The 24,834-nt window shown below is 52.3% G+C and overlaps 2 protein-coding genes across 4 annotated transcripts in view; one reads left to right on the top strand and one right to left on the bottom strand.

Annotated features, from left to right (window-relative positions):
- Positions 1 to 24,834, top strand: part of Tbcd (tubulin folding cofactor D) — a 129,240-nt gene that overhangs the window by 42,444 nt on the left and 61,962 nt on the right. The gene's annotated exons all lie outside the window — the stretch shown is intronic.
- On the bottom strand, positions 15,639 to 24,717 carry Znf750 (zinc finger protein 750). Of its 2 annotated transcripts, none has more exons than XM_047542921.1 (3): positions 24,537 to 24,717; positions 18,237 to 19,797; positions 15,639 to 18,101 (listed from the first exon to the last, which is right to left on the bottom strand). In XM_047542921.1, exons 2-3 carry the CDS (start codon positions 19,652 to 19,654, stop codon positions 17,399 to 17,401), a joined length of 2,121 nt encoding a protein of 706 aa, XP_047398877.1. In that variant the 5' UTR covers positions 19,655 to 19,797; positions 24,537 to 24,717; the 3' UTR covers positions 15,639 to 17,398. The 2 variants fall into 2 exon arrangements, with proteins under 2 accessions (XP_047398877.1, XP_047398878.1); XM_047542922.1 differs by having other exon boundaries at positions 24,548 to 24,717.

Below are 24,834 nucleotides of genomic sequence, written 5' to 3'. Positions count from 1 at the left end.
GGTGGTTTTAATTTACATTTCCATAATTACTAGGGATGATGAGCACTTTTTCATTTATTAGTTGATCACCTGTATATCTTCTGTGAAGTGACTGCTCATTTCCTTAGCCCATTTATTGACTGGATTCTTTGTATTTTTGGTGTAAAGTTTTTTACGTTCTTTATAAACTTTGGAGATTAGTGCTCTATCTGAAGTGTGTGTGTGGAAAAGATTTTCTCCCATTCTGTAGGTTCTCTTTTCACATTATTGATTGTTTCCTTTGCCGAGAAAAAGCTTTTTTAGGTTGAATCCATCCCGTTTATTGATTCTTGCTTTTATTTCTTGCACTCTGGGAGTCTTGTTAAGGAAGTCTGGTCCTAAGCCAACATGGTGGAGATTCAGGCCTACTTTTTCTTCTGTTTGGTGAAGGGTCTCAGGTCTAATTCCTAGATCCTTGATCCATTTTGAGTTTTGTGCAGGGTGAGAGGCCTTTAATTTCATTTTGCTACATATGGATTTCCGGTTTTCCCAGCACCATTTATTGAAGAGGCTATCTTTTCTCCATTGTAAGTTTTTGGCACCTTTGTCTAATATGAGATAACTGTACTTATATGGGTTTGTCTCTCTGTCTTCTATTCTGCACCATTGGTCTACCTGTCTATTTTGGTGCCAGTACCATGCTGTTTTTGTTACTACTGCTCTATAGTAGAGTTTAAGGTCTGATATTGTGATACTTCCTGCATCACTCTTCCTGCCCAGGATTGCTTTGGCTGTTCTGGGTCTTTTGTTCTTCCAGATGAATTTCATGATTGCTTCATGAAGCAGTTGATTTCTATGAAGAATGTCATTGGGATTGAGGATTTTCATAGGAATTGGTAGTATGATCATTTTGACAATATTAATTCTGCCTATCCAAGAAGATGGGAGATCTTTCCATCTTCTGAGGTTTTCTTTAATTTCTTCCTTTAGTGTTCTGTGGTTATCACTATAGAGGTCTTTCACCTCTTTTGTTAGATTGATTCTCAAGTGTTTTTTGTTTTTTTTTTTTTTTTTTTTTTGAGGCTATTGTGAATGGGGTAGTTTTCCTAATTTCTCTTTCAGAGGATTCATCACTTATGAATAGAAATGCATTAGATTTTGTGAGTTGATTTTATATCCTGCTACTTTGCTGAATTCATTTATTAGTTATAGAAGTTTTCTGGTGGAATTTTTTGGCTCCTCTAAATATAGAATCATGTTGTTGACAAATAGTGATAGCTTGAATTCTTTTTTTCCTATTTGTATCCGTTTAATTTCTTTGTTGTCTCAGTTCTTTGGCAAGTGTTTCAAGAATGACATTGAATAGAAGTGGTGAAAGAGGGCATCCCTGTCTTGTTCCAGTTTTTAGGGGGAATGCTTTCAGTTTTTCTCCATTTACAGTGATGTTGGCCGTAGGCTTAGCATAGATGGCCTTTACAATGTTGAGGAATGTTCCTACTATCCCTGTTTTTTTAGTGTTTTGAGCATGGAGGGGTGCTGTATTTTATCAAATGGTTTTTCTGTTGAAATAATCATATGATTCTTAACCTTAAGTCTATTGATGTGGTTGGTGAGTTACATTCATTGATTTCCAGATGTTGAAACAACCTTGCATTTCTGGGATGAATCCTACTTGATCATGGCACACTATCTTTTTGATAATTTTTTTATGTGATTTGCCAGAATTTTGTTAAGGATTTTCACACCTATGTTCATCAGGGATATTGGTCTGAAGTTTTCTTTCTTTGTCTGGTTTTGGTATCAGAATGATACTGGCTTCATAAAATGAGTTTGGAAGGGTTCCCTCCTCTGTTTCATGGAATACTTTGAGGAGTATTGGAATTAATTCTTCTTTGAAGGTCTCGTAGAACTCGGCTGAGCATCCATCTGTTCCCTGGCTTTTCTTGGTTGGTAGGCCCTTTTTTTTTTTTTTTTTTTTGGGTGCTGGGGATCGAACCCAGGGCCTTGTGCCAACTGAGCTATCTCCCCAGCCCTGGCTGGTAAGCTTTCGATGACTTCTTCTAGTTCATTGCTTGAACTTGATCTGTTTAAATTGTGTATGTCGTCCTACATCAGTTTGGGAGGATCATATGTCTCTAAAAATCTGTTGATGTCTTCGAGATTTTTCTATTTTGTTGGAGTATAGATTTTCAAAGTTGCTTCTAATTATATTATGTATTTCAATGGTGTCTGTCATGGTATTCCTTTTTTCATAACTAGTAATTTGAGTTTTCTCTCTCCTTCTCTCTGTTAGTGTGACTAAATGTTTATCAATTTTGTTTACTTTTTCAAAGAACTGATTTTTTGTTTTGTCAATTTTTAAAATTGTTTCTTTTGTTTCAGTTTCATTGATTTCAGCTCTGATTTTAATTATTTCCTGTCTTCTACTATTTTTGGTGTTCTGTTCTTCTAGGGCTTTGAGCTGTAATGCTAGGTCATTTAATTGTTGACTTTTTCTTCTTTTCTGGAATGCGCTCCATGCAATGGATTTTCCTCTTAGTACCGCTTTCATAGTGTCCCAGAGATTGTGATATGTTGTATTGTTGTTCCTGTTTACCTCTAAGAATTTTTTTATCTCCTCCCTGATGTTTTGTTATCCATGCATCATTCAATAGCATATTATTTAGTCTCCAGGTGTTGAAGTAACTTCTGTTTTTTATTTTATCATTGATTTCTAGTTTCATTCCATTAGGATCTGATGGAATGCAGGGTAGTATTTGTATTTTTTTGTATTTGCTGAGAGTTGCTTTGTGGCATAACAAGTGGTCTGTTTTAGAGAAGGATCCATGCACTGCTGAGAAGAGAGTATATTTGCTCGTTGATGGATGGAATATTCTATATATGTCTGTTAGGTCTAAGTTATTGATTGTGTTACTGATTTCTGTGGTCTCTTTGTTCAGTCTTTGTTTGAAACATCTATCTGGTGGTGAGAGCAATGTGTTAAAGTCACCCAGTTTTATTGTGTTGTGGTCTATTTGATTTTTGAAATTGAGAAGGATTTGATTGATGTACATGAATTCGCCATTGTTTGAGACATAAATATTTATGATTGTTATGTCTTGCTGATTTATGGTTCCCTTAAGCAGTATGAAATGTCCTTCTTTATCCCTTCTGACTAACTTTGATTTGAAGTCCATTTTATCTGATATGAGGATGGAAACCCCCGCTTTTTTGCTGAGTCCATGGGTGTGGAAGGTTTTTCCCCATCCTTTCACCCTTAGTCTGTGGATGTCTTTTTCTATGAGATGAGTCTTTTGAAGGCAGCATATTGTTGGGTCTTGTTTTTTTTTTAATCCAGTCTGCCAGTCTATGTCTTTTGATTAACATTCAGAATTGTTATTGAGATAGGATTTGTATTCCTGGTCATTTTGGTTTATTTTCGGTTTTTAATTTGACCTGGTTTCTCCTTTGATTGGCTTTTCCTTTACGGTAGTTCCTCCCCTTGCTGGTTTTCATTGTTGTTTTTCATTTCCTCATCATGGAATATTTTACTGAGAATATTCTGTGGCGCAGGCTTTCTATTTGTAAATTCTTGTAATTTTTGTTTATCATGGAAGGATTTTATTTCATCATCAAATCTGAAGGTTAGTTTTGCTGGGTATAGGATTCTTGGTTGGCTGCCATGTTCTTTCAGAGCTTGAAATAAGTTGTTCCAGGCCCTTCTAGCTTTTAGGGTCTGGGCTGAGAAATGTGATATCCATATTGGTTTCCCCCTATATGTAATCCGATGCTTTTCTCTTGCAGCCTTTAAAATCCTATCTTTATTTTGTATGTTAGGCATTTTCATTATAATGTGCCTTAGTGTGGACCTGTTGTGATTTTGTACATTTGGTGTTCTGTAAGCCTCTTGTATTTGATTTTCCATTTCTTTCTTTAGGTTTGGGAAATTTTCTGATATTATTTTATTGCATAGGTTAGGTGGTTCATTTCTTTGGTTTGTATCTCTGTGCCTTCCTCAATCCCAATAATTCTTAAATTTGTTTTTTTCATGATATCCCATAGTTCTTGGAGGTTCCATTCATGATTTCTTACCATCTTATCTGTTCAGTCAAATTTATTTTCAAGATTAGTTTGTCTTCATTGTCTGAGGTTCTGTCTTCCAAGTGGTCTAGTCTCTTGGTGATGCTTTCCATTGAGTTTATTTTTGGTTTATATTTTGCCTCCATTTCAAGGATTTCTGTTTGTTTGTTTGTTTTTCACAATCTGTCTCTATATTGAAATCATCTCTTATTTCCTGCATTTTCCGTTTAAACTGTTTATTGGAGGGATCATTCATTGCCTGCATTTGCTCTCTTATTTCAGCCTTTGGTTCCTAGATCATTTTAATTATGTACATTCTGAACTCCTTTTCTGACAGTTTTTCTACCATGTTGTCCTCGGATTCTATTAATATAGCATCTTGGTTTGTTTGGAACACTTTCTTCTCTTATTTTTTCATGTTATTTGTGTATCTTCCCCTCTAGCAGTGTGAATCTGAGGTATTCCAGTTTCCCCCCTTATAGTGACCCTGCAGGTTTCCAAAACCTCTCCTTTAAGAGGGAGACCAATATTAGCAGCACCCAGTACAAACACTATGCAGCCTTAAACGAAATAGTCCCTATGAAGATGTTAACAGAATGAGTTTGATTATTATCTAGAGTATACACAATAGGTTTGAATGAGATCTGCAATTTCTAATGGTGAACAAAGAGGGTGGGGAGGGATGTAGGATGTAACTGTTAGTGGGATAAGAAGAGAGTATAGAGAGGGACTAGATCATAGGAAGAGTGAAAGCGGAATCAAAAGAAGCTGGTTGTTAGCATGAGAAAAAGGAGAAAGAGACTCTGAGGAAACAGGTAAATAAATGGAAAATAGAGCAAGAAAAACAGAAATAAAAACTTAAAAATTAAAAAAAAAAGAAAAAGACTACAATATATTAGTCATATACTATTCAAACCTCCCAGTCTTTAGTAGCCTGATGCATAAGAGGTCCAGTCTCCAGGAGGCATCTCAGGGATGGGAGTTGCTCCACCTAAAAATGGCGGCTTCTGCTTCAGGGATAATCCAAGATGGCTGCACTAGCTTCCAAACGCGTTGGTAGATGGGGAGCTGCAGTGTGGGCATCGAGTCCATGTGGGGCACGATCGGGCAGGGGTTCTGAAGCGGCAAGGTGAGGTTGGGCTGGGGTCCTCGCGGGTCACTTTAATGCCCCTTATGACCAGTAACCAGCCTTGAAGATGCGGTTCAGGGATCTCTAGATTCCTAAACTTACAATGGTTGTTAATCTGTCCCCTGTGCTGCAAAGGTTGGACTCTCAGATAAGAATGAACGGGGCACAGTTTAAGGAAGAAAGGGGCATGGTTTCACAGTTGCCCAGAGGTGGACCCTTTTCCTTCTGGAAGTTGACAAGGTCAGCAGATAGCCTGGTGGGTCTGTGTAGATGACTTGGTCAGCATTTGAGTTCTGGGCCACTGGAGTCATGGTTTAATGAGGGCCCTGGACAAAGTCTTGGCAAAGTCATGGTCTAGGAGGGCACGGTGTGTGAGTGGGGTGGTTCTTTGTTTTGTAAATTTGAAGAAGGAAATCCATGGACTTGCATGAGGGCAAAGCAACAGGGTTTATTAGAGAAACAGGGAGAGAGCAAGCAGAGCTCCCACAGGGCAGGGCCCCAAGAGAGGGGTTCCGGAGAGTGCTGTGGGGAAGGGTTTGTGTGCGTCTTCAGGGTCAGGGGCGCTAGCTCCCGGCCCAGTCCTGGTAAGGCACTCAGCATCCACACGCCTGCACGTGCTCTCTGGTCCAGTCAGGTCACTGTGTCCCCTTTTGACTCACGGGTCGGCCTGAGCTGCGACCTGAAGGGGCCCAGCTTCTGGCCTGCCCACTTCAACCCTTTCTCCACATTGATGAGTAGCCCTTCTGTCTGTGTTGCAGAGGACCTGGGAGCTTCTGGGTTGTGCTGAGGGGTGAGATTGAAGGTAGAGGACCTGGGAGCTTCTGGGTTGTGCTGAGGGGTCAGATTGAAGGTAGAGGACCTGGGAGCTTCTGGGTTGTACTGATGGGGTCAGATTGAAGGTAGAGGACCTGGGAGCTTCTGGGTTGTGCTGAGGGGTCAGATTGAAGGTAGAGGACCTGGGAGCTTCTGGGTTGTGCTGAGGGGTCAGATTGAAGGTAGAGGACCTGGGAGCTTCTGGGTTGTACTGATGGGGTCAGATTGAAGGTAGAGGACGTGGGAGCTTCTGGGTTGTGCTGAGGGGTGAGATTGAAGGTAGAGGACCTGGGAGCTTCTGGGTTGTGCTGAGGGGTGAGATTGAAGGTAGAGGACGGGGGAGCTTCTGGGTTGTGCTGAGGGGTGAGATTTAAGGTAGAGGACCTGGGAGCTTCTGGGTTGTGCTGAGGGGTGAGATTGAAGGTAGAGGACCTGGGAGCTTCTGGGTTGTGCTGAGGGGTGAGATTGAAGGTAGAGGACCTGGGAGCTTCTGGGTTGTGCTGAGGGGTGAGATTGAAGGTAGAGGACCTGGGAGCTTCTGGGTTGTGCTGAGGGGTGAGATTGAAGGTAGAGGACCTGGGAGCTTCTGGGTTGTGCTGAGGGGTGAGATTGAAGGTAGAGGACCTGGGAGCTTCTGGGTTGTGCTGAGGGGTGAGATTGAAGGTAGAGGACCTGGGAGCTTCTGGGTTGTGCTGAGGGGTGAGATTGAAGGTAGAGAACCTGGGAGCTTCTGGGTTGTGCTGAGGGGTGAGATTGAAGGTAGAGGACCTGGGAGCTTCTGGGTTGTGCTGAGGGGTGAGATTGAAGGTAGAGGACCTGGGAGCTTCTGGGTTGTGCTGAGGGGTGAGATTGAAGGTAGAGGACCTGGGAGCTTCTGGATTGTGCTGAGGGGTGAGATTGAAGGTAGAGGACCTGGGAGCTTCTGGGTTGTGCTGAGGGGTGAGATTGAAGGTAGAGGACGGGGGAGCTTCTGGGTTGTGCTGAGGGGTGAGATTGAAGGTAGAGGACCTGGTAGCTTCTGGGTTGTGCTGAGGGGTGAGATTGAAGGTAGAGAACCTGGGAGCTTCTGGGTTGTGCTGAGGGATGAGATTGAAGGTAGAGGACCTGGGAGCTTCTGGGTTGTGCTGAGTGGTCAGATTGAAGGTAGAGGACCTGGGAGCTTCTGGGTTGTGCTGAGGGGTGAGATTGAAGGTAGAGGACCTGGGAGCTTCTGGATTGTACTGAGGGGTGAGATTGAAGGTAGAGGACCTGGGAGCTTCTGGGTTGTGCTGAGGGGTGAGATTGAAGGTAGAGGACCTGGGAGCTTCTGGGTTGTGCTGAGGGGTGAGATTGAAGGTAGAGGACCTGGGAGCTTCTGGGTTGTGCTGAGGGGTGAGATTGAAGGGAGAGGACCTGGGAGCTTCTGGGTTGTGCTGAGGGGTGAGATTGAAGGTAGAGGACCTGGGAGCTTCTGGGTTGTGCTGAGGGGTGAGATTGAAGGTAGAGGACGGGGGAGCTTCTGGGTTGTGCTGAGGGGTGAGATTGAAGGTAGAGGACCTGGGAGCTTCTGGGTTGTGCTGAGGGGTCAGATTGAAGGTAGAGGACCTGGGAGCTTCTGGGTTGTGCTGAGGGGTCAGATTGAAGGGAGAGGACCTGGGAGCTTCTGGGTTGTGCTGAGGGGTCAGATTGAAGGTAGAGGACGGGGGAGATTCTGGGTTGTGCTGAGGGGTGAGATTGAAGGTAGAGGACCTGGGAGCTTCTGGGTTGTGCTGAGGGGTGAGATTGAAGGTAGAGGACCTGGGAGCTTCTGGGTTGTGCTGAGGGGTCAGATTGAAGGTAGAGGATCTGGGAGCTTCAGGGTTGTGCTGAGGGGTGAGATTGAAGGTAGAGAACCTGGGAGCTTCTGGGTTGTGCTGAGGGGTCAGATTGAAGGTAGAGGACCTGGGAGCTTCTGGGTTGTGCTGAGGGGTCAGATTGAAGGTAGAGGACCTGGGAGCTTCTGGGTTGTGCTGAGGGGTGAGATTGAAGGTAGAGGACCTGGGAGCTTCTGGGTTGTGCTGAGGGGTGAGATTGAAGGTAGAGGACCTGGGAGCTTCTGGGTTGTGCTGAGGGGTGAGATTGAAGGTAGAGGACCTGGGAGCTTCTGGGTTGTGCTGAGGGGTGAGATTGAAGGTAGAGGACCTGGGAGCTTCTGGGTTGTGCTGAGGGGTGAGATTGAAGGTAGAGAACCTGGGAGCTTCTGGGTTGTGCTGAGGGGTGAGATTGAAGGTAGAGGACCTGGGAGCTTCTGGGTTGTGCTGAGGGGTCAGATTGAAGGTAGAGGACCTGGGAGCTTCTGGGTTGTGCTGAGGGGTGAGATTGAAGGTAGAGGACCTGGGAGCTTCTGGATTGTACTGAGGGGTGAGATTGAAGGTAGAGGACCTGGGAGCTTCTGGGTTGTGCTGAGGGGTGAGATTGAAGGTAGAGGACGGGGGAGCTTCTGGGTTGTGCTGAGGGGTGAGATTGAAGGTAGAGGACCTGGGAGCTTCTGGGTTGTGCTGAGGGGTGAGATTGAAGGTAGAGAACCTGGGAGCTTCTGGGTTGTGCTGAGGGATGAGATTGAAGGTAGAGGACCTGGGAGCTTCTGGGTTGTGCTGAGTGGTCAGATTGAAGGTAGAGGACCTGGGAGCTTCTGGGTTGTGCTGAGGGGTGAGATTGAAGGTAGAGGACCTGGGAGCTTCTGGATTGTACTGAGGGGTGAGATTGAAGGTAGAGGACCTGGGAGCTTCTGGGTTGTGCTGAGGGGTGAGATTGAAGGTAGAGGACCTGGGAGCTTCTGGGTTGTGCTGAGGGGTGAGATTGAAGGTAGAGGACCTGGGAGCTTCTGGGTTGTGCTGAGGGGTGAGATTGAAGGTAGAGGATCTGGGAGCTTCTGGGTTGTGCTGAGGGGTGAGATTGAAGGTAGAGGACCTGGGAGCTTCTGGGTTGTGCTGAGGGGTGAGATTGAAGGTAGAGGACGGGGGAGCTTCTGGGTTGTGCTGAGGGGTGAGATTGAAGGTAGAGGACCTGGGAGCTTCTGGGTTGTGCTGAGGGGTCAGATTGAAGGTAGAGGACCTGGGAGCTTCTGGGTTGTGCTGAGGGGTGAGATTGAAGGTAGAGGACCTGGGAGCTTCTGGGTTGTGCTGAGGGGTGAGATTGAAGGTAGAGGACGGGGGAGCTTCTGGGTTGTGCTGAGGGGTGAGATTGAAGGTAGAGGACCGGGGAGCTTCTGGGTTGTGCTGAGGGGTGAGATTGAAGGTAGAGGACCTGGGAGCTTCTGGGTTGTGCTGAGGGGTCAGATTGAAGGTAGAGGATCTGGGAGCTTCAGGGTTGTGCTGAGGAGTCAGATTGAAGGTAGAGGACGGGGGAGCTTCTGGGTTGTGCTGAGGGGTGAGATTGAAGGTAGAGGACCTGGGAGCTTCTGGGTTGTGCTGAGGGGTCAGATTGAAGGTAGAGGACCTGGGAGCTTCTGGGTTGTGCTGAGGGGTGAGATTGAAGGTAGAGGACGGGGGAGCTTCTGGGTTGTGCTGAGGGGTGAGATTTAAGGTAGAGGACCTGGGAGCTTCTGGGTTGTGCTGAGGGGTGAGATTGAAGGTAGAGGACGGGGGATCTTCTGGGTTGTGCTGAGGGGTCAGATTGAAGGTAGAGGACCTGGGAGCTTCTGGGTTGTGCTGAGGGGTGAGATTGAAGGTAGAGGACCTGGGAGCTTCTGGGTTGTGCTGAGGGGTGAGATTGAAGGTAGAGGACCTGGGAGCTTCTGGGTTGTGCTGAGGGGTGAGATTGAAGGTAGAGGACCTGGTAGCTTCTGGGTTGTGCTGAGGGGTGAGATTGAAGGTAGAGGACCTGGGAGCTTCTGGGTTGTGCTGAGGGGTGAGATTGAAGGTAGAGGACCTGGGAGCTTCTGGGTTGTGCTGAGGGGTGAGATTGAAGGTAGAGGACCTGGGAGCTTCTGGGTTGTGCTGAGGGGTGAGATTGAAGGTAGAGGACCTGGGAGCTTCTGGGTTGTGCTGAGGGGTGAGATTGAAGGTAGAGGACCTGGGAGCTTCTGGGTTGTGCTGAGGGGTGAGATTGAAGGTAGAGGACCTGGGAGCTTCTGGGTTGTGCTGAGGGGTGAGATTGAAGGTAGAGGACCTGGGAGCTTCTGGGTTGTGCTGAGGGGTGAGATTGAAGGTAGAGGACCTGGGAGCTTCTGGGTTGTGCTGAGGGGTGAGATTGAAGGTAGAGGACCTGGGAGCTTCTGGGTTGTGCTGAGGGGTGAGATTGAAGGTAGAGGACCTGGGAGCTTCTGGGTTGTGCTGAGGGGTGAGATTGAAGGTAGAGGACGGGGGAGCTTCTGGGTTGTGCTGAGGGGTGAGATTGAAGGTAGAGGACCTGGGAGCTTCTGGGTTGTGCTGAGGGGTGAGATTGAAGGTAGAGGACCTGGGAGCTTCTGGGTTGTGCTGAGGGGTGAGATTGAAGGTAGAGGACCTGGGAGCTTCTGGATTGTACTGAGGGGTGAGATTGAAGGTAGAGGACCTGGGAGCTTCTGGGTTGTGCTGAGGGCTGAGATTGAAGGTAGAGGACGGGGGAGCTTCTGGGTTGTGCTGAGGGGTGAGATTGAAGGTAGAGGACCTGGGAGCTTCTGGGTTGTGCTGAGGGGTGAGATTGAAGGTAGAGAACCTGGGAGCTTCTGGGTTGTGCTGAGGGGTGAGATTGAAGGTAGAGGACGGGGGAGCTTCTGGGTTGTGCTGAGGGGTGAGATTGAAGGTAGAGGACCTGGGAGCTTCTGGGTTGTGCTGAGGGGTGAGATTGAAGGTAGAGGACCTGGGAGCTTCTGGATTGTACTGAGGGGTGAGATTGAAGGTAGAGGACCTGGGAGCTTCTGGGTTGTGCTGAGGGGTCAGATTGAAGGGAGAGGACCTGGGAGCTTCTGGGTTGTGCTGAGGGGTCAGATTGAAGGTAGAGGATGGGGGAGCTTCTGGGTTGTGCTGAGGGGTGAGATTGAAGGTAGAGGACCTGGGAGCTTCTGGGTTGTGCTGAGGGGTGAGATTGAAGGTAGAGGACCTGGGAGCTTCTGGGTTGTGCTGAGGGGTCAGATTGAAGGTAGAGGATCTGTCAGCTTCAGGGTTGTGCTGAGGGGTCAGATTGAAGGTAGAGGACGGGGGAGCTTCTGGGTTGTGCTGAGGGGTGAGATTGAAGGTAGAGGACCTGGGAGCTTCTGGGTTGTGCTGAGGGGTGAGATTGAAGGTAGAGGATCTGGGAGCTTCTGGGTTGTGCTGAGGGGTGAGATTGAAGGTAGAGGACGGGGGAGCTTCTGGGTTGTGCTGAGGGGTGAGATTGAAGGTAGAGGACGGGGGAGCTTCTGGGTTGTGCTGAGGGGTGAGATTGAAGGTAGAGGACCTGGGAGCTTCTGGGTTGTGCTGAGGGGTGAGATTGAAGGTAGAGGACGGGGGAGCTTCTGGGTTGTGCTGAGGGGTGAGATTGAAGGTAGAGGACCTGGGAGCTTCTGGGTTGTGCTGAGGGGTGAGATTGAAGGGAGAGGACCTGGGAGCTTCTGGGTTGTGCTGAGGGGTGAGATTGAAGGTAGAGGACCTGGGAGCTTCTGGGTTGTGCTGAGGGGTGAGATTGAAGGTAGAGGACCTGGGAGCTTCTGGGTTGTGCTGAGGGGTGAGATTGAAGGTAGAGGACCTGGGAGCTTCTGGGTTGTGCTGAGGGGTGAGATTGAAGGTAGAGGACCTGGGAGCTTCTGGGTTGTGCTGAGGGGTGAGATTGAAGGTAGAGGACCTGGGAGCTTCTGGGTTGTGCTGAGGGGTGAGATTGAAGGTAGAGGACCTGGGAGCTTCTGGGTTGTGCTGAGGGGTGAGATTGAAGGTAGAGGACCTGGGAGCTTCTGGGTTGTGCTGAGGGGTGAGATTGAAGGTAGAGGACCTGGGAGCTTCTGGGTTGTGCTGAGGGGTCAGATTGAAGGTAGAGGACCTGGGAGCTTCTGGGTTGTGCTGAGGGATGAGATTGAAGGTAGAGGACCTGGGAGCTTCTGAGTTGTGCCGAGGGCTGAGATTGAAGGTAGAGGACCTGGTAGCTTCTGGGTTGTGCTGAGGGGTGAGATTGAAGGTAGAGGACAGGGGAGATTCTGGGTTGTGCTGAGGGGTGAGATTGAAGGTAGAGGACGGGGGAGCTTCTGGGTTGTGCTGAGGGGTGAGATTGAAGGTAGAGGACGGGGGAGCTTCTGGGTTGTGCTGAGGGGTGAGATTGAAGGTAGAGGACGGGGGAGCTTCTGGGTTGTGCTGAGGGATGAGATTGAAGGTAGAGGACCTGGTTTCTTCTGGGTTGTGCTGAGGGGTGAGATTGAAGGTAGAGGACGGGGGAGCTTCTGGGTTGTGCTGAGGGGTGAGATTGAAGGTAGAGGACGGGGGAGCTTCTGGGTTGTGCTGAGGGGTGAGATTGAAGGTAGAGGACCTGGGAGCTTCTGGGTTGTGCTGAGGGGTCAGATTGAAGGTAGAGGATCTGGGAGCTTCTGGGTTGTGCTGAGGGGTGAGATTGAAGGTAGAGGACGGGGGAGCTTCTGGGTTGTGCTGAGGGGTGAGATTGAAGGTAGAGGACGGGGGAGCTTCTGGGTTGTGCTGAGGGGTGAGATTGAAGGTAGAGGACGGGGGAGCTTCTGGGTTGTGCTGAGGGGTGAGATTGAAGGTAGAGGACCTGGGAGCTTCTGGGTTGTGCTGAGGGGTGAGATTGAAGGTAGAGGACCTGGGAGCTTCTGGGTTGTGCTGAGGGGTGAGATTGAAGGTAGAGGACCTGGGAGCTTCTGGGTTGTGCTGAGGGGGTCAGATTGAAGGTAGAGGACCTGGGAGCTTCTGGGTTGTGCTGAGGGGTGAGATTGAAGGTAGAGGACCTGGGAGCTTCTGGGTTGTGCTGAGGGGTGAGATTGAAGGTAGAGGACGGGGGAGCTTCTGGGTTGTGCTGAGGGGTGAGATTGAAGGTAGAGGACCTGGGAGCTTCTGGGTTGTGCTGAGGGATGAGATTGAAGGTAGAGGACCTGGTAGCTTCTGGGTTGTGTTGAGGGGTGAGATTGAAGGTAGAGGACAGGGGAGCTTCTGGGTTGTGCTGAGGGGTGAGATTGAAGGTAGAGGACGGGGGAGCTTCTGGGTTGTGCTGAGGGGTGAGATTGAAGGTAGAGGACCTGGGAGCTTCTGGGTTGTACTGAGGGGGTCAGATTGCTCTGCTGACGTCTGCTTTGGGTGCGACCGAGTCCCATGCCGCAGCCTCTGACAAGGCAGAGTGCCCACTGCGCAGAGGCAGTAGAGGAGCATCTGCTTGCTGTCTGGTGGCCTTTCAGGGAGTTCTGCCAGCCATTCTCTGTGTGCCTTGTTACATGAGCTGCTGCTTGTCCTGGCCTCAGCACAGGGAGCCACATGCTGTCTCACTGAGGGCCACTGTTGAAGGGCTGTCTGCTTTGTGTTTCTGGGGACATCTGTGTTTCTGAACATCAGGGCTTCCCTTTATTTAGCCTTACTATTCTGATGAAATGTGTACATGTGCTTCTACTTTTGCATTTTATGGGTTTGTTTGGTATTTTGCAGGTTAGTATTCTGATCTCATTGGACATTTGATGTGACCCCTTTTTCTTCCTTGCTGTCATTACTTAATGGAGGATTTTTTATTTTGAGTAATGACTGTCACTCATGCTGTTTGGAGCATCTTGGGCATGTGGATTCATGTCTTTCATCAAACTTAAGAAGCTTTCAGCCATTACTTCTCCAAACAGTCTTTCTACCCCTTTCTCCCTTTCCCGCTGGACTTATCCTGTGTGTTGGTGTGTGATGGGGTCCCGCAGGCCTTGCAGATTCTGCTCATTTTTCTTTACCCCTTCTTTTTTGTGCTTCTCAGACTGGGTGATTTCTAAGGCCTGATCCTCAAGTTCACTGCTCACTTCTCTACCAGTGTGAATCTGGCTATTATGCTCCTCTAGGGAATTTTTCCATGTTAGTTAACTGACCTTTCAGCTGCAGAATTTCTGTAACTTCTGACTCATTACCAACATTCCATACTTGTTTTGCTGTTCTTTTGGTTTCTATTAGTGTGGGGCACATTTGAGGCAGTTGGTTGAAAGTCTTTGGCCTTCCTCACAGATTCTTTGTTAGTTTTTTTTTTTTTTTTTCCTGCAAACAAATGGGCATACTTTTCTGTTTCTTTGGATGCCTATGGTATTTCTGTGTTAGTTGAAAATAGATTTCAGTATTATGATCAGTAGTGCCAGAGTCTGGAGTTCCCCCTTCCTGAGCTTACTGCTTATGGCATATTGAGGCTGTAGCTGTCTGCCTGCCTGCTTGGTGACTTTGAAGACTGTCGCAGTGATGTTGTGTTGTGTTGTGTTGTGTTTGGTTACTGAAATCTGTTCCATGTCTCAAGAGCAAACAGCAGACAGAGCTGTTCTTCAACTGAAATGTAATGGCCTACTTATTTCTTAATGTTCCTTTAATAGCTGAGAAGTGGAAAAACTAGGAGGTCTGCTGGCTTCCCCCTCAGAGGACCCCTGGCTCTCCCCAGGGGCTTAGAGTACTCCTGGCTCTTCCCAGATGGGCTCAGAGGACCCCCGGCTCTCCCCAGATGGGCTCAGAGTACCCCTGTCTCTCCCCAGATGGGCTCAGAGTATCCCCTGTTCTCCCCAGATGGGCTCTGAGGACCCCTGGCTCTCCCCAGATGGGCTCAGAGGACCCCTGGCTCTCCCCAGGTGGGCTCAGAGTATCCCCTGTTCTCCCTAGATGGGCTGAGAGGACCCCTGGCTCTCCCCAGTGGCTTAGAGTACTCCTGGCTCTTCCCAGATGGGCTCAGAGGACCCCCGGCTCTCCCCAGATGGGCTCAGAGTACCCCTGTCTCTCCCCAGATGGGCTCAGAGTATCCCCTGTTCTCCCCAGATGGGCTCTGAGGACCCCTGGCTCTCCCCAGATGGGCTCAGAGGACCCCTGGCTCTCCCCAGGTGGGCTCAGAGTATCCCCTGTTCTCCCTAGATGGGCTGAGAGGACCCCTGGCTCTCCCCAGTGGCTTAGAGTACTCCTGGCTCTCCCTAGGTGGGCTCAGAGGACCCCCGGCTCTCCCCAGGTGGGCTCAGAGGACCCCCGGCTCTCCCTAGATGGGCTTAGAGTATCCCCGACTCTCCCTAGATGGGCTTAGAGTATCCCCGGCTCTCCCCAGATGGGCTCAGAGGACCCCTGGCTGTCCCTAGATGGGCTCAGAGGACCCCTGGCTCTCCCCAGATGGGCTTAGAGTATCCCTGGCTCTCCCTAGATGGGCTCAGAGGACCCCCGGCTCTCCCCAGATGGGCTCAGAGGACCCCTGGCTCTCCCCAGGTGGGCTCAGAGGACCCCCGGCTCTCCCCAGATAGGCTCAGAGGACCCCTGGCTCTCCCCAGGTGGGCTCAGAGGACCCCCGGCTCTCCCTAGATGGGCTCAGAGGACCCCTGGCTCTCCCTAGATGGGCTTAGAGTATCCCCGGCTCTCCCTAGATGGGCTTAGAGTACCCCTGGCTCTCCCCAGATGGGCTCAGAGGACCCCTGGCTCTCTCCGGAGACTTAGAGTACCCCTGAGTCTCCCCAGATGGGCTCAGAGGGCTCCCACCTCTGCCCAGGGACTCAGGGGCCTTGGTGCATCTTCAAGCAGTGGTCTGCAGCAGTGATCATTTATTCTGTAAATAGTCCTAGAAGCTCTACATCTTACAGGTTGGTGTGTATATTTCTCTCTAATTTTATTTAGTTACAAATAATGTTTTCCATTCAAATTTCAGTATTTAAAGAAAAGGCATCGTGGCATTCTTAAATGCGTGCAGGGGATCCAGTCCTTGAAGCTTGGTTTCTGCCACCTGCGTTAAAACTCGGGACAGGGGTGGGGCTGTGCTAAGTGGTAGAGCACTTGCCTAGCACGAGCGAGGCACTGGGTTCGATCCTCAGCACCACATAAAATAAAAATAATAAAATAAAGGTCCATTGACAACTAAAAGAAAAATGTTTAAAAACAACAACAACAACAACAAAAACCTAAAAAACTCAGGACAGTTTTCTCTCACTGGAATCTCTTCTTTTTTTTTTTTTTCTATAAATCCGTTTCCACTACTTTCCTGGAGGATTTTTTTTCCTGATATGATACACTCTGCTCAGGCATCTTTGATTGACTCCCTGTCATGTGTCTCCATAAGCAAAATTTGATACTGGAGATTTTTAGATTTCCTGTTACAAAGAGTTTTTCTTTTGAGAAATTATCAGTATGGAACTTCACATGGAATCCCGCTATTATACCCAACTTATATGTCTTTTTATGAAATAAGTGAAGATACTTAGAAAATTGTTAATTCAAATCAAGCTAAAACAATATTTTGCTGAAGTGCAGCTGTGGGCTGTGATTGTAGCTCAGGGGGTCCTTGGTGAGTCGGGCAGGGTTCTGCATGACCCCTACTTTCCTCCATCTTGAACTCGAAGGGCCTGAGGCCCTTCACTCCGGTTGGTAGCTGGGAGCAGCAGCAGTTCTAAAGTCTGCAGTGCTCCTGGTGAGGTCCTCCACACCCACCCCGGTGCCTGCACACCGCCCCCAGCAGCCCGGGCCTTGGTGCTGTCACAGCCACGGCCTGTGGACTGCCTTCCCAAGGGAGGACACCTCTGCTAGCATGTCAGCACCCACGCCTGGGTTCAGGGGCAGGCCTAGTGTGAGGGGCATGGTGTGGGGAGTGGGCGAGGGAGGGAGCCCCGTCACAGCTCCAGGCCGCTGGGCCCAGGACCCGCGGTCGCCCTGGTCATTCACGAGCTCACGCCGCGCACACCCACACCTGCTGCCTTCTCAGGCTCACTGCTGCCTCAGCCGCAGGCTCTTCCTTGACTGTTACTGCAAAATACTCCAAAGGGTGCCCCAGACGCTAACATGTCCCGCTTTATGTACCATTTAAGTTCACATGAGTTTATTGGAGAATTAGCAACATACACGCCATTTTAGGGATGGGAAGGGAGACTGAGCAGGTCAGGAAGTTGGCGTGAATGGATCTCGCCCTCACTGGGGGTGGGTCTTCCCTCATGGAGGTGAGTTACCTCTATAAATAGCTCTTGGTCCACGTGTTCTGTAAGTGGCTTGTGGATGCTGCGATCCAGTGTTTCTTCCTGGCACTTCCCAATGGTTGCTGTTTACTTTAGAACACATCGCTAAGTGTAGAAAATCAGAACAGTCTGTCCCAGTGCTAACGTGGTTGTCAGAACCTGCTCACAGCGGTCCTGAGGAAGCGGCTGCCTGCACAGTCACTTCCCACTGTGGGGTGCTGAGGGTGCCATTCCAGTAGTGGAGGCGCAGACTGGACCCCAGTCTTGGACATTTCTACAGCCAGGACGAAGCACCGTGGGATGTTCTGAGGCGTGGAGAGGTGAGATGTCCGGCGGCCGACTGGGAAGTGCAGGCACCCTCTGGGCTGGTGGGCGGGCTGTGGGCAGTGGCCTCAGGACACCCGGGTCCTCTTGCGCAGTGTGAACACTCGGGCTGCTGAGTCGCTTGGCTTTGTCTTCTTACTTCCTTGCTGTGATTTTCCTGCATCTCTTTGACTGGTTCTCTTTTGTCCTTTGGGTCTAAGGTCACACTGAGCCCCCTGGCTCTCTGTGGAACCAAGAGTGGACGTGTCCTGGCAGCCTGGCTCCTGGGCAGTGGGCTCCTCGTCACCCACGAGCAGGTGTCCTGGGCTGTAGGCTGCCAGCTGACAGAGGGCCACGGCAGCCGTCTGCTTCTGCTCCTCACTGCTGTCCACCACGCGGGAGGCTGGGGCCTTCCCGCCTGGGCCCTCGTCCTGCTGGGCCTCTGTGTGGTTTGGGCCGTCTCTGGGACTTCCTGTCCCTGTCCTGGGAGCAGCAGTGGGTTCTGCACCTTGCGGTGGGCTGGGGACGGTAGGCCTTGGAGCCCGGGCATTGCAGGGGTCCTTCACGGAGAGATTGAGGGGCAAGTCCTGCGGCTCAGCAAGGCTGGGGGCTTCTGCCGCGGCGCTGCCTGTGTGCCCTGCTCCTCCGGAGGCTGCAGGTCTCGGCTCTGACTTCTTGGAGAGGTTGAGGGGGCCTGTCCTGGAGCTGTCCTCGGGGTTCGTGTGTGTGGCCTCCGTGTTGAGAAGAGTGCTTGCTGTTTGAGCTGGGGGGTCTCCATTCCCGGCCTTGAAGCTAGAAGAAGCAAGAGAAGACTTAGTGGGCGTTTGCTTAGGAAAAGGAGTGTAAAGCATTTGATCAGGGTGCACTTGGCTAGCTGAGCACAACCAAGAAGCCTACATCAAAGGTTTGAAGGTGAAGCTCTCTTACCTTTTTGGAGACTCTGTGCCCTTCGCAGGAACCTGGGAGTGAGGGCAATCTGTGCTCTTTGGGACGGGTCTGAAGGCTGTGGGGCTCTGTCCAGGCTGTGGGCGCCACCCCAGGGTACTTGGGGACCCTTTGTTGGAGAGATCACACAGGCCTTCGCATGCCTGGCTTGTCTGTGTGAAGTTGGTGGGGCTTGGCCTTCCCGGGGAGCCTGTGGCTGCACTGCCTGCACGTGGGCTCATTTTGGCCCCCTCCATGTCCCTCTGCCCATCTTTGGAAGGGTCTTTAGCCTCAGGAATTGGACTTCCTTTCTCGAACTCTGTGGTTTTTTTGTGGGAGTTTGGAGGGCTTAACTCGGAGGGACTTGAGGCCGGGTAGACCAGAGTGGCCTCTTCAAGGAGGCGGGAACTCTGTTCTCGGGTGATGCCCGTGACGGGCGGGAGCCTGAGGCTGTAGGAGGAAAATGCAGACTCTGGTCTGTAAAATCCGTAGGGAATCGGCAGGTTGGAGTGGAACTGGTGGAGGAACCTGTAAGGATCATAGGTTGATGGAGACGGGCTCAGGTGCTTGGGGATCGGCCCCGGGTGAGGCAGGAAGTGTCTTTGGTCTGGGGCCCCATAGACGGACAGCAGCGTGGTGTCACACTCGGGTGGGCTCCCGGCCAGCAGGTAGGGGGAGTAGATGGCGGCCAACCCGTGCTCTGTGTAGAAGGGTGGGGGGTACTCTGGGATCGTGGGGTGCACGTAGGGGGAGATGGCACCGAACCCCTTGGTAGGTGGGATTTTATGTGGAAACTCGGGTGGGAGGAAGGGGGAGCCAGCTTTCCAAGGGTAGCCAGGAGCGTGAAACGCGGACTTGGTGTGGAAGGCAGTGGCTTTGGCGGTGGGGTTGGTCAACACCAGTGTTTCGGGCCCCTCTGTGTTTTCGGATCCCTTAAGTCTGTGCTCCCCAACTGGAATGAACGCGGAAGGCCGGGCCCCATCCAGCACAGGCTGGGCCCCCAGGGCTGCCTCTGGCACCACCTCCTTCTGGGGGCCTGGCTTCTGTGGGAGCGCGTGGGTGCCTCGAGCCTGCGGCTCCAGGTCCTCCTCCGCGTCTTCCTTGCCAGAGCCGTGCTGGGGCTTGGGGTCGAAGCTGGGGAGGCCACTGGTGAGGGGCTGGGAGGCGGCCAGCTGTGCCGCAGGTGGCGGCTGGCGGGGCGGCCTGGGGTCGGGCGCGTGGGCCCGGGGGCCGCGGGGGCCGCGGTCCTGCTCGGACACCAGCGTGATGGAGTTCTTACAGAGGCCGTACTTCATGTGGTTGAAGAGGTGCGACTTCTCGTTGCAGGTGAAGGGGCACTGGAAGCACTTGTACTTGAAGGGCTTTCCCGGGGGCCGCGGGATGTAGTGTGGCTTCTTGGGCTTCCGCTCCTTGAGGCTCATGGTGCTGCTCGGACTGTCCCGCTGCTCCACGCGCTGCGTCCAGGGAGGCGAGCCCGGTCTCGCCTGTGGCCGTGCGCTTGTGATCGAGCCAGCTCCACGTGCTGAGCGCCTGGCGAGGAAGGTCTCGCGCCCGCCGTCTGGAGCTGCAAAGCAGAGCAGAGGCTGTGGGTCAGTGTCCCCGTTCAGGCACCGCGGGAGACGTGGGAGCAGAGGCTCTGCCAGAGCCACTGTGCCCTCACCGCCCTCTCCTGCCCTCCGCCAGCGCCTGGCAGTGTTTCCTCAAGTCTGACCTGAGGAGATTGCCTGGGGGTCAAGACAGCAGGCCGGGGAGGTTTAGCGTCAGTTCTGGGAATACCGCAGTTCTCTGGGGCCTTCGCCCCGTAACGGGAGCTTCCCTGGAGCATTCCCTGCTGGGCTAAGCCCCAGCCCCCTTGGTCATCTCCAGGGGTTGTGGGCAGGGTCCTGTCCCAGGGCCACCTGACTGCCTGCTCTGCGGTGCCCTACGCCTGTGCTGCAAGACCTGGTACTTAGACCAGGGAAGCACTGCCACTCAGCTCCAGCCTGGCCCTCAGGAGTCGCACGTAGGTCGTCTCACTGAAGGTCTAAATGCTGTGTGTAGAAGGACTCCATGGTTTGCAAGTCTTAATGACTACATGCTGTCCACTGCCTGCCTGCCTGTTGGCACTGTGGAAGAGGCCTCACGCTTGCCTGTCCTTCCCTGGTTGTGCCTGTAGACAGCAGCAACAAAGGCTAAGCCCCTGTGGCTAAGAGGAGGCTGGAGCAAGTGGCCTGGGTCTTGGAGGAGACTGCCTGGCCTCAGCCACGCATCTCGGGTCCTTGCCTGCCCTCTGTGCCTCCCCGAGGGTCTCTCTCCCAGCCCTGGGTATCCTCTAGACCACCGTGTACTGGGCGTATGTGCCTCTAGCTCAGAGCTGAGGATGGGGCAGTGTGGCCTGGGAGACCTGGGAGGCCCGGAGAGAGTGTGTGAGGGGCAAGGAGCCTGGACCAGGCACCTTCATCTGTGCAGGAAATGTGAAAAGGAAGGTGACTTCCAGCATCCAGATGCGGCCAGGCAGCTTACGATGAGGGCCAGCCGGAGCAATGTACGGAGCCTGTCTTCAACCCTGGAATGGAGTTTTGAGACTCGGCTGCAAAGCAGTTGGTCTGCACTTGGTGGCAGATCCTTGGGGAGCAGCTCTCAGACAGCAGCTGCTGGGGATCTGTGGTCTCGCTGGCCGGTGCCCCCACCGGCCCCTGTAGGCGGGAGTAGGGCTGGGCTTCCACTGGGACACTGTGGGTTCTGAGAGAGCTGCCTGTCAGTTCAGTCATTCCGTAAGAGCCAGAGCTCCCGCCACCTTTAACACAGCTGGTCTTAAGAGGCGCTTCCTGGGGAGAAGAGGGTCTGCTGGCAGCGAGACCTGCTGCGGGAGATCACGCTGTGCCACCCCCGGGGGCCGTAGCTCGGGTGGCAGGACCTCACAAGGTCCTGTCCGGGCGCCTGCCAGCGCTGCTGCAGAAGCTAGGAGCAGGCTGTGCCAGAGCGAGCCGCGAGCGCCTGACCGGGCTCTGTGGCTGAAGAGAAGAGCCATGAAGGATCTCTATGGGTTCAGTGCGTACTTCGGGGGCAGATCTGCCCTGGGCAACAGAGCAGGGTTTCCTTGCCTCCCAACAGGGCGAGGGAGCCTGGGGCCCAGTGCAGCCCTGCGGGCCAGGGAGATAAGTCAGCGGGCCTGTGCGGGCACGCTCGGTGTGCTCCCGATTCCGGAGGCGTGAGAACCTCTACAGGCCGGGTTCCCATGGCTGCCTCCAATGTGTCATGCCCAGGGAGCTGATTTCATCACTCGGAGCAGCGTGACCAAGGGCATGACAGTTGCAGGCACTTACCAAGTGCGAGCCGTGTCCTGCCATACCAAGGGCAGACAGACACTGAACTGCGCACCGGGAGGGACGGGAAGTCCCTCAGGATGTCAGCATGTGACGGCAGAACTTCCAGGCAGTGCTGCAGAGCGTCCAGGAGTGTTGGGCTGCCCTCGGGGGTCCCAGGAGCCTCGGGAGGGGCGTTCTGGTCTGAACCATTGCCTTTCTCTCCCTGGGTACTGGGCGCTGAGTCCCGTTGCTCTAGCCCTGAGCCATCTCCCCAGTACTCTTCTGCTTTTCATTTGAGACAGGGCCTTGCTGTGCTGCCCAGGCTGGGCTGGGACTTGCCATCCTTCTGCCTCCGCTCCTGAGCAACCGCGAGTACAACTCCCACCCCCGTTTGCCTCTTGTTCTCTGATCACTTTGCTTCCAGGGCAGCAGGTGGGCTGGCTGAACCCTGTGTCCTGAGGCCGGGGTGGCCAGGGTGCGGGCGGAGCACTGCCGTCTGGGGCTTTCTGTTGGAAGGGACCAGGCCAGAGAGGGAGTCCCAGGCGGCACTTGTGACGCGGATAAGCTGACCTCTTGGTTGCACAACTGCTAATTAAAGCAGGGGCTGAGGCAGGTGTAAGACAGGCACAGCTACTTGTCTATAAACTGCAGCCGTGCTGGGGGGTGAGTGGGATAAAACCGAAGCTTTTGTAAGCTTTCGGGCGATGACGTCAGCCCAGAGCTGCTCCTTTCAGGGGAGGTTTATGGGGATGAAGAAACTAACCTGCAGCTGTGACCACAGTCTGCCCCGGCTGGCCGTCTGTGGCAGAGGTTTGAAATAGCCCCGCCTGGTCAGTTCATGCATACTGGACTTTGTACTCTTTGGCAGCTGTTGGTGTTAAATATTCAAAAAGAGCACTTTGTTGCCAAAACAGCAAAACCCAGAGCCTGGCTGTTTACAGTGAGTGGGGATTTGCATTCGGAGGCAGAGTTTCCTAAGGGTGAAGAGCCTGTGCCTGCCTGCTGCTGGGTGGTGACCCTCCTGTTAAGACGGCCTGGAGGAGAGGGGCGCCCCTCAGCACAGCCCGGCCTCACCCCAGAGCGAGTGCCCGGCCCTGTGTCTCGTCCTGTCCTGCACTCGCTGTGTGAGGGGCAGGAGGGCGTCTCCACAGCCTCCCGGCCTGGGTGCCCGCCCTCTTCAGGTGGTCTCAGCCACAGTGCTGACAGCGTCCACACTGAGGGCCTGAGGACAGTGGGCAAGTTACTTGAAAAACACGCTTGGGGTGCAGCATGTGCTGCCACCAAGGCGTCCTGCTGATCACACAGAGGCCACCTCTGCAACTTCAGCATTGAATGTCCAGGTGTCCAGCTGCCTGGCTCTGCCTCTGCAGTGCCTGCTGAGGGCTCCTTCCTGCTGCCCACGCAGACCTCTTTGCAATCTGTGGTTTCAGGTGGCCACAGGATGCTGGTCTCATCTTGAAAGCACTCAACTTGGGCAGGCTCCTGAGTGTGGACACTCAGGGTGGCTGCCGGGCGTGAGGCCGTGGTGAGTGCAGCCTGTTTACAGAGATTCTGAGGAGTCTGAACGTGGGCAGCAGACAAGGAGTGCTTTTAAGAACTCTGGAGGACACATGGGGGGTAATTACAGCCCAGCTTTGTGGGGCAGCCTGGGCGGGCCGGGCAGCTCTGCTCGCCCTGCTGTTGGCCTGCGTGCTGAGCAGGGCTGTGAGGCTCCTCCTGCTGGTGTCCGGCTGCCTGGCACAGAGCCCCACAGGTGCACGTCCTGAAGGGCACGCTGTAATTACGGTGCTGTGATGTGGCACGATTGCGCCACTCCGGGACACGCAGTGTGACTGCCCCCGGTGTCGCAAGAACGGGATCTGTGAGTCCAGTGGAGCTTTTGCAGCGACTGGCCGCCACTCCCTCCCAGACTTTCTGGGCCCTGAAATGAAGAGCCTTCAGGACAGCTGTCACCCAGGGAGAAGACAGTGTCCTGGGGACTTGGAAGAAGGGAGCAGAGCAGCCAGGGGCTAGTGCCAGCACAGCCCACGGCAGGCTGCCCGAGCTCGGCTGCCTCCGCCATCCTCAGCAGACCCCACCGAGTCTCCGCAGGGCCTTCGCTAGTGGGAAGCAGGAGCTGGGCTAGTCCCACAGACAGATCTGTGGAAGCAGTGTCTGACTTTGCTCAGACTTGGTCAATGATTTGGTCAATAATTGTTTTCTCTTTTTTGGTTAGTGATTGTTTTCATATAGATCTATGACAAATTTCGTAGAAGGAAAAACACCGTGTGTGTGTGTGTGTGTGTGTGTGTGTGTGTGTGTGTGTGAGAGAGAGAGAGAGAGAGAGAGAGAGAGAGAGAGACCGTGACCTTAACAAGCACAAAAACATACCTCCTTTTCCAAGTTTTGTTTTGAAAGGTTGTGTCAAAACAGTACTTATTTTAAAATTGAAAAGTTGTAAGAAATCTGCTCAGGAGGTTCAGATCAGCCTGGGCAAATAAGTAAGACCCCATCTCAAAATAAAAAAGGCTGGGGATGTGGCTCAGTGGTTAAGCACCCATGGGTTCCATTCCTAGTACCCCCTCCAAAAAATTTTTTTAAAAATATTAAAATCAACTAATCATAGACAGACATACATACACACACACACACACACACACACACACACTCTGTCTCTCTCTCTCTCTCTCTCTCTCTCTCACTCTCTTCTTGCCTTTTTCATATAGAAATTGAAGTTCATTGTAAGGCAGGGAATGGTTCAGCATGGACACCAGTTTGCACTGGTTTCCCGTCCCTGGGTTCCAAGGCAGAAGGAGCGCTTGGTTCCCGGCAGGCCTGGCCACATTCTAGGTGGAGTGCCAGCCCCAGCAAAGCTCCCAGCCCTTCTTACTTCCCGGCCATGCACCTGCTGGTTCTGAGTAATCTCCACTGGGAGGGAGGCAGAGCTGACCAGCCAGCGGTTCCTCAGCAGAGGTTAAAGACTCAGGGGCTAGTTCTAAAAGGAAACTTGGGTCTGAGAAGAGACAGAGGCACGTACCTGCTGCGTACCTGTGGTGGCCTGGGGATGTGGCTCTGCGTGCTGACGGCGGGGCTGAGGAGCAGGTTCTGTTCTCACGCTGGCTGGCTGGGTGAAACTGGAGCCGGCTGTCCCGGTGGGAGGGATTTAAGTGTAGGAGTCTAGCCCTCAGGGCGCAGAGATGCACCTGATATTCCTCCGCCTGCAGCTAGCATTCATGCCTTTGCACCGACTGAGCTCCTCACAGCCTCACTGGGCATGGCCTCGGCCAGCCGGGTGCCACCCCCAGCCTCATGGGACGCCCCTGCTTGGCCCTGTG

This window comes from Sciurus carolinensis, chromosome 3 (genome assembly GCF_902686445.1).
Source record: "Sciurus carolinensis chromosome 3, mSciCar1.2, whole genome shotgun sequence".
Classification (NCBI taxonomy): Eukaryota; Metazoa; Chordata; class Mammalia; order Rodentia; family Sciuridae; genus Sciurus; species Sciurus carolinensis.
Note: the sequence above shows the minus strand (reverse complement) of the source record. Positions and strands in the feature narration are given on the sequence as shown.